Consider the following 15,812-nt stretch of genomic DNA (forward strand, 5'->3'; position numbering starts at 1 on the left):
CTCCCTCCCTCCACCCAACAGTCTCCACTGCCTCTGTCTCCTCCTTTCTCGGGTCTTCGGGTCTGCTTCTCTCTCTGAAGAGAGGAACACAGACAGTCTGGCCCTGAGGGAATGGGCATCCTTACGCAGAGAGTGATCTTCGTCGTTCTTCTGAGTGACGCCCCTGTAGAGGGTCTTCTGTGTAGGGCCAAAGAGTGTCTGTCCTTCCTGACAGAGGGATATGGCTCTGTCCTCACACGTGACTGGTCCCTGTAACAACACCGGGGTCTGCTGCTGCCTGTAAAGTAGCACCGCTCCAGCCTGGCGTGGGGCAGAGACAGGACCACTGGCATCAGATGCGGGCAAAGCAAGGCAGGGAGGTCAGGCCTCCGAGGGAAGCACCAGGGTGAGCGCAGAGTCATGTGGAGATGCCAGATGGACAGACGACAATGCAAGGGACGGCCAGTGGATGGACCTCATGATCTTTCTAACATCCCTGGTAAGAAGGGGCTTGGGGCGAAGAGTGAAATGGGAACCTCGGGAGACAGCGGGCATCAAGCACAGCTCACCTGGGCCCCAGCTGCCCAACACACAGTCTCCTGGTCTCGAAGACCCCTCTTCCGGGAAAGGTTCCTGGGAGCCTGCGCCATCAGCCAGGCTGGGGAGAAAACGGCCTCTGGTGGAGGGCGGCTGCCACAGAGCAGGGGCTGAGTGGGGTCACAGGCCAGCCGCGCCGGTAACCTGTCACAAACGCATATTCCTGGGCCCCACCTGCACCCACTGTATCTGAAGCTCTGGGGATGTGCCCGAACATGCCCCCCAGGTGCGTCTGAGCCAGCGCCAGTGGCCTCTGGGTGGCGAGAAGCTCCTTTCAGCAGATTGCTGGCATAATAGGTGTTTATTTAAAAAAAACACAAAAACAAAAACTTGCTTCATTCTAAAGTAGTATATGCACATTATAGAACAAAATGTTTCATATGCACATTCTAGATAAAGCTCGAGCCCCACCACCTAGAGATGACCCTAGTAGTCCTAAAGATACCACAGTAACTCAAGCCTTTCATTTTTTTCAGGCCAGCATAATATATTCTGTCCCAGAAATCCATCTGCAAGAATTCTAGTGAGGAAGTGGTTCATTTTTTTGACTTATTAACGGAACCTCGGGGGACACACACACGTCTGTGACTCTGAGGAGTTTACAGTACTAGGGATCTGAGGAGCCCGAAACCAGGGTGAGCAACAGCAGCGGAACTGGGCACACGGTGAGTCCTACCCCCCTTCACATTGAACCCCAGAGTCTCAGAAACCACACACCAGAGAGCAGTGATGTTCCCAGGGACTAAAAAGAAGTAAATGCTAAGATTTACACTGATACTGATTGTTTCATCTGTAGAAAACATTACAACAAATACCCTCTTAGACAATTTTCTGCTTCATCAACCGAAGTTAGCCAATGTACAGAGTGTGAACATGTCATGTTTTCCTGTAGAATTTGGATTAAATAAAGAGCTTTTTTTTTTTTAAAAGATTTTTAATTTATGTATTTGACAGAGACAGAGAGCACAAGCGTTGGTGTAGCAGATAGAGGGAGAGGGAGAAGCAGGCTCCCTGCTGAGCAAGGAGCCTGATGCGGGGCTCGATCCCAGGACCTGGGATCATGAACTGAGCGGAAGGCTCTTGCTTAACCAACTGAGGAACCCAGGTGACAACAAGAGCTGACTTTTAAAGGTTACGGAGGAGGCATGCCTGGCTGGCTCAGTCAGAAGAGCATGTGCTCTCGATCTTGAGGTTGTCAGTTCGAGCCCCATGTCGGGTGTCGAGATTACTTAGATAAGTAATTTTTTAAAAATAAAGTAAAAGTTACTGAGCACCCTATAATGGAAGCTTTCAATTAAGCATAAAAGGCAGCCATAAAAGGCAGCAGTGGCTGTGGACCGTCTTTAAATGTATGCAGCCACAGTGTTTCACTGGAAGACGTGTGTAAAGACAGAGTCTTGGTCCGTCCCTGCACTGGATTATTCAGACATGAAAAGGAACGAAGTAGTAATAACAGCCTTGAAACCTGCTCAGTGAGGGAAGGCCGGCAAGGAAAGTCATGTGTTGTAGGATACCCTTTCTACAATTCACAGAAAATGCAAATCGAAAGAGAATGAGGAGTATCTTCCTAATGTGTGCCCCGCGGTCCTTGTCCAGCACGTCAGCCTGCTCATTCCTGTAGAGCACTTATCCCAAAGTAGCTTTCTTCCTTTGCCTGTTGTCCGTTTCCCCCACGGAGTGTAGGCTCCTGCAGGCCAAGGACCACGCCTGTCACGTTCACTGTGAAATCCCCAACCAATATGTGGCACGTGGCAGGCTCCTCCGAGCTACTTGTGTCTCTCAGAGCCACCTGCATCCCTTACATCCCAAGCTTCTAACTGGTCCTTGGTGACCAAGGGGTGGCAGGGAGAGGCAGCTGGGCGTCCTGACACATGCTACCAATCTGCACTGCTCCCTGTCACCTCCACTTCTTGCTCACCTCTACTTCTTGCTCTGCCCTTCACATCCCAGGCAGGTTTCACGTAGCTCTTTCAACCCTTACATTCCTGTACTCTTTGCATTCCTGTTAAGACCTTGGCTCTGAAATGGTGGGGGCCACAAGGGAGAGACCGTCCCCACAGAGAGAGGGCAAGGGGGCCTGGAGCAGGATGCCTACCAGCATGTAGGGGCTCCTGCTGTTCTCCTGTCCAGTCTCTAACTCCATTCATGTGCTACTGCTTGCCCTTCTCCGCCCCCTCTTAGGTGTTATTAATTATCCCAACCTCATGGATCCTTCATGAACCTCCTCAGCTTGGACCCCAAAGTGTCCCCACCACACAGCTCTGCCTTCTCCACATTATGTCAACACCACTTTTCCCCCTGCTGCCTGAGGACATGTCTGCCTCCTCACTGGGGACACCAGCATCTCCTGTTCCAGTGATGCAGTCTCCGCACCCAGTGAGCTGCTTCCTGTTGACCACAGAGCCGCTCAGTCTACAGCGTCCCTCTGACCCACACTCCTCCTTTAGTCTGTGCCTCTCCCAGACTTGGGATTGGCATCTCAGTTGCTTTCTTCCCACAAATCTCCCACAACCAAAGCCACGTTCCTTCTCCTGTGCCTGTCACACCTCCCTTCTCCCAAAATGTACAAGATCATTACACTGACCAGATGTCAGACCTAGTCCCTAACTGGACAAGTGCATACTTTGTGAAACTCATCACTATCCCTTATTGACCCCTTAATCCTGGCAGCAGTAACAGCTCTAATACAACATTATTTTGTGTATAGCACATGGCATCTGCACTCAAGGAACCTTTCTGCAAGAGACACTGGATTTTAATTCAGCAACTCTAATTTTCCTGATTCCCTGCATGAGGGATAGTTGTCCTTTCCCTGGCCTTCTGTTGGGAACTATTCTGAGGTTTTACATTTGTATTAGGGACCCTAAACATTCCCTGAATATATCAGTGTCTACGTTATTGTAGCAAATGAGAAATTCTCCCCATAGACGAAGGGCAGGGGACCACCCCAAGCTAGCTCATAGTTTCTGGTGGGTGACAGAGGGCTCCTGTGCATTTCTCAACTTGGTTCCTCTCCACTAACCAGATTCCTGTGCTTCTCACTCAGTTCTTCATAACAAAACTCACCAGGTTCTGAATGCCTTTCCTCACCTGTTGTCCAGATGCACTCTGTTCATCTTCAACAAGAGCCACACCTTCCTCTCCGTTTCCTGGGTGTTGTTTCCTCACCCAGGTCTGGATCTCTGACAAATGGTTAGAAACTGCTCCAACTGCTCCAAAACCAGCAGCTTCAGCATTTGCTCTTTTGAGTGTGTCCTAAGACTCAGCCACTGACAACAGACTTTCCAGAGCTGTTAAAAGCTTTGTGGGGGCCAGCTACCTCCTGGTAGGAGAACCGCCTGAAGCGCTGGCGGGAACCTTCCGAGTCAGGGTTGGTGCCATGAAAGGCTTTCTGTCCCTGGGAGCAGTCCTTTTTGGGGATGGGGTATGCCTGGGGATTCCTTGTTGTAGCCATGATTTGCGTCAGCAAACTGGCTGACTGGCAGCCACTTCTACCCTGTAGATCAGGTTCCATTTTTTCTCATATCACTGGGAAGCCATTCTCCGGACACCAGTGAAAGTCCTCCTGGAATCAGAGAAACATTAGAATATCTTAGTGGTGCAGAATCACAGCTGAAAAAGACTCGACGAATGATAGGGAAGCTGTAGGAAATGGAAAAAGACAGCATAAAGTGATGTCATATTCCTTCCCTCTGCTTCTAGTGATGTACTTTGTCTTTTTCCTTTGCTGCCTCTACAATCCGAGAATCTAAACCGCTGGAAATATCAAAACAGTTTTCTCCACAGCCAGATTGGTGTTTGCTCATGTATTCCCCAAGCTACTTTCACAGTGCAGTCCGGCTGTTCTTTCTTGTGTTCCCCATATTCTTGGGTCTTGTTCTCTCCCCTCCCTCCCCTCAGGAAGCCAGGAGCCACCTTCCCAATTGCCACCTTCTTGTGAGGTGCCTCTGGATTAACCTGTTCATCATTACACCTTCCTCTATCACCACCACACACACACACAGTGTGGATGAGAAATGACTGGTTTGCTGTATGCTTTTATTTTCTAGTATTCCTTCTTACTTCAGAATGCATCTTCTTCCTTTGTGATTGAGGCCCTCTAAACTCCAGTGGGTCTGGTGGGGCTATTCATTACAGTACCCTTCCCTCCCACCACAGGAGCAGGTATCTGACATAAACTGAGCCTTTCAAAAGTCTCTGAGGTTTTACCTAAGGTGAGGTGGGAGAAATTCCAAATTTCCTAGGAATTGCTGAATTGGGAGGATGTAAGACTGGAGCGATCTGTAATTGTGTCACTCAGCATTCCACTGCTCCATCAAAGGAGTGAGCCTGTTCACACAAGTAAACAAAACACACCAAAAAAAAAAAAAAAATTAAAAAACTGGATTCAGGTTGCTCTTCTTCCAAAGAACTTAAGCTGCCTTCACTTATAATCTCTTTACATATAATGCAGCCCAAGAGGCTAGAGATAGAGGAATGGAAGACAGTACTGGTAGCAGTCCTTTTTAACAAAAAAGGAGCATCACACGGCACAGCTCCTCAGCGGCAAGGCCCGGGCCTCGAAGATGTATGCCATGCCGCAGATTTGAACCTTATCCGGATGAAGAATAATTTAGTAAATGCTATCCTAGTTTCATGCGGAATACGGAGCCTGTGCTCCTCTTGTCCGCTAACATCCCGTCCATAGTTCGTTTGAGAATGCTGCTCTCGCGTTCCACTCTGGCGAAGACCCAGGCGCTCGGTGGAAAGCAGGACGAGGGTGGGAGCCGGGCTGGTTCACGTCTCGCTCGGCAGAGATGCCCTGAGTCGTGCCGGCTCGCTGGGCGCGAGGGTCAGCAGCTGGGGCGGAAGCGGCGTGGGGAAACACCCGCACGGTCACGGCCTGCAGGGAGTCCGGGCTGGCGGGTTCAAGGGGCCGGGGCGCGTGCGGGGGGCGCCCGCGCCTGTACCTACAGTCCAGAAACGACGGCGTCGGACCCAGCTTAGAGCCCGCGGCCGCGAGGAGCAGAGCACTTATCCGATTCGCTCAGCCGCCGGTCCGGAAGTCAGCCTCTGGACATCTCCCCACCCCCGCCGCGTCCCGCCGCGTACCCCCGGCCCTAGTCCACCCCCTGCGCGTACTCGCAAGCAGCGCCATTGAACTACAGCTCCCGGCGTGCACTGCAAAGGCCGGTCGCCTTCCTTCGCCAGCATCGACAGATTCAGCAGCAAATAGACGCGAGAGACCGCCCTCTGGGAGCCAATCCCCCAGGAGAAGGGCGGGCCCGCCTGCGCCGTACTTCCTCGCGTCATTCCCCCTCAGCCAGTGGGAGTGTCCGCAACGAGCGGCCTCGGCCCCGCCCCCAGCCCTGGCTCCTGGGTTCCGGGTCCCAGGTCCCCAGAGAGGTGAGTCCGCTGCAGGTGGGCGCGGGGTCCTGGGCCGTCGGCGACGTTGCCGCCTTAGGCGTCAGCCCGCGGGGCTCGCACGCAGCGGTGAAGTTGAGCCGCGCGCCGGAGAGCCGCAGCTTCGCCCAGCTGGAGGGCCGCCGGGGCGCCCTCCGAGGCCGGAGCGGGCGGGCCTGCCGGGTGTCGGGAGCTAGCGGCCGCCGCACTCCTCCTGCCTTGCTGCGAGCTGGGGGCTTCCGCGCTCTCCGTGCCGCCTGCCCCGCACCTCCCGGCGAGATGCTCGAGGTCGGCGCCGCCCGGGTGCCGGGGAGGTGGCGCAGGCCACCTGTGTGACAACTTGAACTTTTCCTGGGCTTTCCCGACCGCCAGTTGGGTCACGTTGCGCGATTCCTATGAGTCCTCGTGCGTTTATCGATGAAATAAAAGCAGCATTTTCCTCCAGTTCGTTTCAGGACGTTATGACTTTGCTCCATTTCGAGACAGTTGAGGAAACTGCCAGAGGGACAGACTCTCCTCACCGTCAGGCCGTGTGTTGTTCTCGGAAGCTTGGGGCCTGTGTGTGCCCCGCCCTCCGCAGCATCTTGCTGACATTTAGAGAGACTTCTGCAGAGCCATGAGCCCGAAGGCCTGAGCTGCTTCAGAGGAGAGAGAGCCTTGTCTCCTGAGCCCGAAGATGGCGGCTAAGATGGAGATAACTTTGAGCTCGCAGTCCCACATTCAGGCTTCCAACAAGCCAGAGAGACACATAATAACAAAGCTGGAAGACAGACGGGGACCCACTCTGCAAAAAGACCGCCCCGATCCTGAGCTCTCCCGTCAGAGCTTTCGACGGTTTTGTTATCAAGAGGTGTCTGGACCCCAAGAGGCACTCTCCCGGCTCCAGCAGCTCTGCCGGCAGTGGCTGCAGCCCGAGCTGCACACGAAGGAACAGATTTTGGAGCTGCTAGTGCTGGAGCAGTTCCTGAACATCCTGCCTCCGGAGATCCAGGCTCGGGTCAGGCATCGATGTCCAATGAGCAGCAAGGAGATTGTGACCCTGGTGGAAGATTTTCAAAGAGCAGCCAAGAGACCAAAGCAGTGGGTAAGGAGGCCCCTCTCTCGTGGTCGCCTTTTTTCATCTGGATAGTATCTGGTCTCTGGATCCCTCCCTAGTTACTCAGAGTCCAGAAACGGACCTGATGGCGTCAAATGTTTCTTCTGGCCTCTATTTGGGAACCCCCCCGGGAGATGTAACAGGTTTTTAGAACACCCAGGCACCAGCACTCCAGTGAGAAAGATAAGGATCAAGTGCAAGGATCCTTGCATTTTTGCCCACACATCTCCCCACACCCATTCCTCCTGAAGTTTTCCTACAATCAGGATTCTTAGCAGGCAGGATCATCTTGTTGTGTAGGAATTTGATTTGGGGGGAACTTCGTGGTGGACCATGCTTCGGTGATGTGTCTTCCCTTTGGATCAGGAAGTTGCAGCTCACTTACTTGGCCAGTATTTCTTCCAACCCCCACCCCCCAATTCAAACCCCATTCAGGGCCTAGGCAGGAAGCAAATAACCATGTGCTTTGAGGAATGGAGGCAGTCAGGGAACAGGGTAGGCAGTCCTCTCCTAGCCCTACTACTACTGAGATCTCCTTATCAGGGAAGCTTTGAGCAGAACAATTTATTAGGTATGGGTGTTTTTTAATGGTCTTATCATATGCTTCCTGATCCAATGGGGTCTGTTTCCAATAGAATCTGCTGGGTGGGTGACATAGGGTGGACATAGGGTGAGACATCGGGTGTCTGGATGGACATAGGGTGAGAATCTGCTAGGCTAGTGTCATGACTGACCCTGTTATCTGTGCCTTCTCTCTGATGAGTTTGAGGCCCTGAGAAAGACCCGTTTAGAGTTAACCACTCAGGAAGTCTTGGCTGATTTGAAGCAGCCTCCATGGATTAGGATTAGTCCCCCTAATCATTCTGCATGTCCTTCCCTTTGCTACCTTTGAGAGTCTTCATAGTCTCAAAGTTGGCCTCCAGGCTGTTGTCGGTAATTCCCAGGGTAAAGGGATCATTACAGAGCAGTAAGAGGTCAAGCTGCCCCCAGTCAGTCCTCGAGCTGCGCTCTAATGCATGGGGCTTGTTCCTAGGTGGCCGTTTGTATGCAGGGGCAGAAGGTGCTCTTGGAGAAGACTGGATCTCAGCTTGGAGAACAGGAACTGCCAGACTTTCAACTGCAAACTCCTAGGAGGTATCCCAGGGAGAGCTCTCTGGAGGAGCCATCCCAGGCAGGATCTCAAGATCAGCTGAGCTCTCATCATTGGGAAAAATCCCCGCTCTTTCAGGAACCAAGCCCCAAATTGGCTGGCACAGGTAAACACTCTGTGCCTCTTCTCTCCCTCTCCTAAGTTCTTTACCTCCATCAGAACATCTTGTGGTTCTGAAACACCATAGACTGCATGTTGGGCTTTTTAATGTTTTATGTAACAGTAGATCTTTATTCCTTAACAGATTTCATTGATTAGAATAGCAGGGACAGTGTATATAAAAAGCATGGTTTTATCATTTTCTGTTAATGACTCTTTGACAATCTGTTAATGACTCAGTGACAGTGCATAACAGGATTATCTACTCTGCCCCCTTCAGAGCTTCTTGTAGCGAAGACAGATCACATATGACCACTGCTGAACTTGCATACAAACTGTGGCTGAGTTTCATCGCTTAAAATGGTCCCATGTTGAGAAGGGGCCTAAAGAATGTTATACTCATTAGAGGAAAAGTCCTGCTCCGTATTATTTTCTGCCTCTTCCTCCTCCTTGACATTGTCTGTGCTTTAAACCCTGTGTCCATTTCCCTGTCTGTGGTACAATGCCAGTCATTGCTGGCCCTGCTGTGCTCAGTCTTGTGATCTCTAAGACTGAATAACAGAGACACTTTGACCAGTCTTAGTGATGTGAGTAGAGGGGATGGTCAGCAGGTTAGAGAATGTTACCAGAAGGCTGGAATGCCTTGATTTCCTTAAGGTTTGCTACAATCAGTGAAACACTTCAGTTTGGTTATTCTTGGAACTTAGGAATGGAGCAGACCTGGGGCATCCAGCGGAAAAGCACTGTGACCCTGGCTGAGGTCCTACCCCATAACCTATGGGCTTTGTGGTCCTGAGCACGCACATTCCCTTTTCCTGGCTCATCGTAGGCAGCTCAGTGGGCGTGCAGTCTCCATCTCCTTTTATTTGATCCCCAAAGGTAGATTCTCATGTTCCTCACCCCTAAGATCCAGTACTGCCTTCCTTCAGAACTGCACTGCCCAGTAAGTTGCCAGTGTCCACATTATGGCTATTTAATTTTTATTTATGGAGATATAATTCCCATACTATAAGATTCACCCCTTTGAAGTATACATTTCAGTGGTGTTTAGTACATTCACACACTCGTGTGACCATCCCCATCTGTCTAATTCTTAAAAATGTTCATGACCTCAAAAAGAAACCCAGACCCCTTGGCAGTCATTCTCCGGTGCCCCTCCTCCGGCCCCTGGCAACAGCCATCTATCAGCCATCTTGTTTCTGGATTTGCCTATTGTGGGTATTTCAGAATCATGTATGTTGTGCTCTTTTTTGACTGCTTTCACTGAGAAGGTTTTCAAGGTTCAACCATGTTGTCACATGTGTTACTCCTTCATCCTTTTTACGGCTGATACGTCATTATATGGACATTTTGTTTATTCATTAGTTGATGGTCGTTTGGGGTGTTTCCATTTTTTGGCTATTATGAATAATGCTTCTATGAACATTTGTGTACAAGTTTTTGTGTGGATATATGTTTTCATTTCTCTTGGCATATACCTAGGAATGGAATTGCTGGGTCAGACGTTAGCTCTCTTTTTAACCTTTTGAGGAAACGCCAGACTGTTTTCCAAAGTGGCTGCGCCATTTTACATTTCTACCAGTAATCCCTGTGAGGACTCTAATTTCTCCACATCCTTGTCAACACTTGTTGTTGGTGTTTTGGTTATAGTAATCGCATTAGGTGTGAAGTGATATCTCATAGAGGTTTTATTTCCCTGATGGCAGATAATGTTGAGCATCTTTTCTTGTATTTATTGGTCGGTTGTATATCTTCTTTGGAGAAATATCTATTCAGATCCTTTGCCCATCTCTAAATTGGGTTAGTCTTTTGTTGTTTTTTTTTTTTTTTAAAGATTTTATTTATTTATTTGAGAGAGAGAATGAGAGACAGAGAGCACGAGAGGGAAGAGGGTCAGAGGGAGAAGCAGACTCCCCGCTGAGTGGAGAGCCCGATGCAGGACTCGATCCCGGGACCCCAGGATCATGACCTGAGCCGAAGGCAGTCGCTTAACCAACTGAGCCACCCAGGCATCCCTAGTCTTTTGTTGTAAGAGTTCTTTATATATCCTGGATACTCTACCCCTACATATAATTTGCAAGTATTTTCTCCCACCCTGGGTTGTGTTTCACTTCCTTGATAGTATCCTTTGGAGCACAAATGTTTTAATTTTGATCAAGTCCAATTTATCGATTTTTGTGTTAATTTGCTTGTGTTTTGGTGACATATCTAAAATACCATTGCCTAATCCAAAATCACAAAGATTTACACCTATGTTTTGTTCAAAGAGACATTGGTTTAGGTCTTCTATTTAGGTTTTTGATCCATTTAGAGTTACTTTTTGTATGTGTTGTGAGGCAGGGGTCCAACCTCACTCTTTTGCATGTGGAAATCCAGTTGTCCCAGCACCCTTTATTGAAAAGACTATTCTTTCCCCCATTGAATTGCCTTGACAACCTTGTTGAAAAGCAGTTGACCATAATTGTATAGGCTGCTTATTTAAATCTGAATTAAAATGAAATAAAATTAGATAAAATTTAAAATTCAGTTTTCTCCATCATATTAGCCACATTTCAAGGACTTGGTGGCCCTATGTGGCTAGTGGCTGCCATGTTGAATAGTATGTGCACATGCTCACGTACACACACACACTTCCCACCTGGCAGGAATCCTGTGGGATAACACAGCTCTAGATCCTCCAACTTGCCCACAAACATTCCGGCTTGCTTCCATCCTGATCCTCAATCCTCATGGTCAGAAATTGCAGAGTTTCTGAAATTAGGATACATGTCTAGCCCATATTGCAGTTTGTAACCCTAATGCTGTCACGTTTATGAAGAGAAGAAAGAACATGCCACATTTGCTGGATTTCCCATTATTTGAAGAGACAGTGGTGATCAATCAGTGTCCATGTGAGCGAGTAGATTTGCAATGTTGAAAGTTCAACTCTCTCCTTTCTTTTCATTTGTTAATTGACACTCAGGTCTGATGGGTTTGCTTTTCCATATTTCTTCTTTCCCTGACCTTTCCCTAAAGGTAGGAAGGAGAGATGGGGTTGGAGAACTTGGTTCCTAACATTGATATAAGTTATCACCCCAGGAGCCTGTTAGCCATGTAGATTTCCAGGACCCCCCCTCCCCAGAGATTCTGACTCAGCATCCATGGGGATGCAGGGGCAGCCTGCTTGTCTAACAGGTGGCCCAGATGAGTCGAATGCAAGTTGCCAGTGGAGGACCACACTTTGAGAGTATTTCTTAGCTCTTTGGCTGAGCTGCTTTCTTCAAAGTCCAGAAAATGAAACATATTCTTTCTGATTATAGAGGCCCCCAGAATGAAAAGTGACAACAAGGAAAATCCACAGCCAGAGGGGGCTAAAGGAGGAAAGCCATGTGCAGTGTCCCCTGGCAGATCCAAAGGGAATGGTCTGCAGAGTCCTGAACCGAGAGGGGCGAATATGAATGAACCCCGGTTGTCACGGAGGCAGGTCAGCCCCCCGAATGCTCAGAAGCCATTCACTCACTACCAGAGACATTGCAGGGAACTGGAATACATCAGCAGCCCCCTGAAAAGCCACCCACTGAGAGAGCTGAAGAAAAGCAAAGGAAGCAAAAGGAGCCTGAGCAGTCGTTTGCAGCGTCTTGGTCACCAGCCAACCCGCTCAGCAAAGAAGCCTTACAAATGTGATGACTGTGGGAAAAGCTTCACGTGGAATTCAGAGCTGAAAAGACACAAGCGTGTACACACAGGGGAGAGGCCCTACACATGCGGAGAATGTGGGAACTGCTTTGGGCGCCAGTCAACCCTGAAACTGCACCAGAGGATCCACACCGGGGAGAAGCCATACCAGTGCAGCCAGTGTGGGAAAAGCTTTCGCCAGAGCTCAAACCTCCACCAGCACCACAGACTCCACCATGGGGACTGAAAGCAGGGCTTTGTTCTCTCTGTTCATAAGGAAGGCATCTGTGTTTCTCCTTCCCCTTACTTGCATGTAAATCACAGACTGTCTGTGTGACTTACAAGGAAAGCAAGAAGTCCCTGAGGAATGCTGGTGCACTTTTGGCTACTGAGGAGTCCCAGAAGACACCAAGGGGGATGTGACCCTGTCGGTGACAGAGTGAAGAGATGGCAGGTCTGGGTGTTGGGTCAGAGAGAACCAGGATCTCTGCTGGAGAGCAGGGAGTAACTGCTAAGACAATCCGGCTGATCCTGCAGATGCCCCTGCCTCTTTATTTATTCTCTAAACATGTCCAAGGGTAAATTACATACATACTTAATGTACTTGCTATCATACCAGACAATCTTTATCTCTCTCTCTCTCCTCACAAACACACACACACACACACACACACACACACTTCTTTAATAAAGATCAGTGACCCACTAGAATTTCAAGGCAAAAGTTCATTGGAATATAAATCCCCTAATATTCTTACTGTAATTCCTGGCCATAACAAAGGACACATGAAGTGAGAGTTTGAACATGTTTGTATGAGGAAAGGCTTTCCAAGTAAATAGTGCTTTTACACACACACACAAACACAAACACACAGGATGAGGGATCTATTTATATGAAGGCACCTTTGATTTAGGAAGAAATCTCCACAGCTGCTGCAGCCCCCACCCAGGCAACAGGGGAAAGCTACAACAGGAAAGAAGCACGTAGTGTGTGTGGACAGCTAAGGACATGCCAAAGGGACCCTTACTACTCTCCTTCCTCACTTAGGCCGGCAGCCTTAAGAATAACAAAAGACTGGGGTGATGAGTGTTCTAAAAGTAGATTATTTCAGTACATTTACTTAAACTCATTGAAATGGGTTAATTTTATGATATATAAATTATATCAATGAATTTTCTTAACACAAAATATATTTGTATAAAATGTGAAAGTCCTGGAACGAGGCTGGAGAGTTGATTGAATTCCATCCTTTCATTCTCTCAAAGTAAAAATCCAAACCCAGTCAGTATAGTTTTCAGTCACCCAGAGCAAGCCAGCGGACCTCTGAGTTCAGAGAAGACCTCCAGTAGACGGGTGCACTGCCTCCAGCAGGAAACGGGTAGGTGGCATTCTTGCTAAGGCATCACTATCCTCCAGTCACTGCCAGTCACCTCCAGGCTGTGTCCTGTGCTGCGTCCTCACCTCCCAGGGCTCTGCACATGCTGTTCCCTTTGATTTTACAACCTGCCACCCCCCACTGCTTCCTCCCTGTCCCGTCTCACAGGAGCATCCTACTCAGCAAAACCCTCTCTGACCGGTTCCAGGCCGGCTTTATTGTGTCACTCCCTGCTGTACTCCACACACCAGTGGTGCTCAACCTGGGAGCAGATTTGCACCCCTCTCCGCCCTCCCCAGCGAGACATTTGGCCATGTCTGGAAATGCTGTTGGTCGTTATGACTTGGGGGGTGGGAGGGTAGCTCCTGGCCTCTCAGTAGAGACCAGGGATGCAGCTAAATGTCCTACAGTGCACAGGACAGCCCCATAGCAGAGTCACCTGGTCCAAAGTGTCAGTAGTGCCAAGGTTGGGGAACTATACACGGTAAAAGCTCTTTAAGGACAAGAACCTTATTTTTCCATCATTTTAGCTTTTAGACTAAGCCCATGCCCAGCCAAGGGAAATAGGTGTTCAGTCAGGGCCCGGTCCTGCCTGAACCAGAGATTCTGGTGACAGTGTGTTGAATGCATTTGACAAAGCCTCTTGTCTTTTGGGCAGAGAGAGACTTAATGGAAGCTCAGTGGCCTTTAGACGTCGCAGTCCACTTCCCAGCAACCGTGTTAGATGTTAGAGGAGCTTGTCTTTATTACTACGCCTGCGCCTTACCTCGCCCCCGTCTATCGCCTCTCACTGGTCAGGGCCTCTTGATTCCTCATTTGCTCCCACCTCATGCATCCTTTTCCAGGACAGTTTTGCTGTCACAAGACCCTCCTAATCATGGTTACGTCTGTGTCCATGTCCTGTTGGCGCTATAACATGATCACAAACTTAATGGCTTCAAACAACACAAACATAATGTCTTAGAGTTCCAAAGGTCAGAAGTCCAAAATCACTTTCACAGAACCAAAATTAAGGTGTCCGAGGGGAGAATCTGTTTCCTTGCCTTTCTCAGCTTCTACTGGCCGCTTCCTCCATCTTCAGAGTGCATGCTTCCTCCTCTTGTCACCACATTCCCTTGTCCTCTGACTCTGACCCTCTGGCCCCCTGTAATAAAGGGCCATCATTATATTGGGCCCACCCAGCTAATCCAAGATAATCCCCCCATCTCAAGATTCTTAATCACATCTGCACAATCCCTTTTGCCATATAAGGTAACATTCATGGATTCCAGGGATTAGAATGTGGACATACTTGGGGGGCCAGATTCAACCAAGCACACCTGTCTGTTGAATCAACTTGGTTAGTCAAAGATCTCTCCTAAAAGCAAATGAACATAGATTTCCACTTTTATTTATAAGAGTTGGGATAGGAACTCGTCCTTAAATGAAAGCTTTGTTTGTTTGGTATGTGTTGAAGAACCTGTATGTGTTTTCTCTCTTCTGAACAATAACTGCTGAATCTTAAAAGTCTTTGGCTATCTGTTCAACTGTGGTCCTTGAATAAATGTGACAAAATTACCAATCTGAATATTACTCATTCCCAAAAGGTTTTCAAGCCTGTGATGCTACCTCACCTCTCCCAGTCCAGTTTCCCTCTGGCAGATGAGGCTCAACTCCAGATGAGGAGAGTCAGGGCTGGCAGAAGGCGCCCAGCCACATTTGCAGGTGTACTCAGTTCTTCAGATGTAGGATCCTTCCCGTCCCCCTTGCCCATGTGTGGTTCCACCACAGGGCCTCCACACAGACCACTGACTTGCAGGCTTGCACTTAGCTACCCCGTATAAGAAATACCCTTTCTCTTCACCCATGAGCAACCTGTAAGGTTTACCATCTTTTCTGGGTTTGGCCTGTATTTAGCCATGGAGGGGGATGACTCCCACTCAAGTTATTTGGTCCTCTGGTGACCCCCATTGAGACAGGGGGAGAGGGAAACATCATGCGTGGTGGGGAACCTGGACCTCGCAGATGTCCCTGGAAAGCATTTTCCATCTACAGCAGATAAAGACTTGTAAAACCCTTCCCATAATACTATTACCACTCCTGACAGAATTAATGACTCCCAAATACCATCCAATACATAGCATTGAAATTTCCCCCAATGTTTCCAAAAGAAAAATGCTGTTTTTACAGCTTTATGGAGATCTCACATAGAAGGTTCATCCGTTTATATAGTTCAATAATTACACTATATCCACAGAGTTGTGTAACCATCACAGTCTAACTTGAGAACATTTTCAACAGCTAAAAATAAACCCCGTCACATCTAGCAGTCACTCCCCATCCCTGTGCCCTCTTGAGCCTCCTCTTCACTCAGCACAAAGTTTTCAAGGTTCAATCATGTCATAGCAGGTGTCAGTACTTTGGCCTTTCCGTGACTTAGTAATAGTCCACCGCGTGGATGGACCACTTTCATTTATCCATTCATCCAGTGGACGTTTGG

At 48.9% G+C, this 15,812-nt stretch overlaps 1 protein-coding gene across 1 annotated transcript; it reads left to right on the top strand.

Annotated features, from left to right (window-relative positions):
- The first annotated feature begins 5,938 nt into the window (after positions 1 to 5,938).
- Positions 5,939 to 14,894, top strand: ZNF174 (zinc finger protein 174). The gene is made up of 3 exons (XM_027611668.2): positions 5,939 to 7,042; positions 8,088 to 8,310; positions 11,603 to 14,894. Exons 1-3 carry the CDS (start codon positions 6,635 to 6,637, stop codon positions 12,202 to 12,204), a joined length of 1,233 nt encoding a protein of 410 aa, XP_027467469.1. The 5' UTR covers positions 5,939 to 6,634; the 3' UTR covers positions 12,205 to 14,894.
- Positions 14,895 to 15,812: the final 918 nt, after the last annotated feature.

This window comes from Zalophus californianus, chromosome 10 (genome assembly GCF_009762305.2).
Source record: "Zalophus californianus isolate mZalCal1 chromosome 10, mZalCal1.pri.v2, whole genome shotgun sequence".
Classification (NCBI taxonomy): Eukaryota; Metazoa; Chordata; class Mammalia; order Carnivora; family Otariidae; genus Zalophus; species Zalophus californianus.

What these genes read in the sequence shown, in the direction of transcription:
- ZNF174 (XM_027611668.2), top strand. Translation starts at nt 6,635, where the DNA reads ATGGCGGCTAAGATGGAGATAACTTTGAGCTCGCAGTCCCACATTCAG. An exon ending in CCAAGAGACCAAAGCAGTGG is followed by an intron (nt 7,043 to 8,087) that starts GTAAGGAGGCCC and finishes GCTTGTTCCTAG; the next exon opens with GTGGCCGTTTGTATGCAGGG. An exon ending in CCCCAAATTGGCTGGCACAG is followed by an intron (nt 8,311 to 11,602) that starts GTAAACACTCTG and finishes TTCTGATTATAG; the next exon opens with AGGCCCCCAGAATGAAAAGT.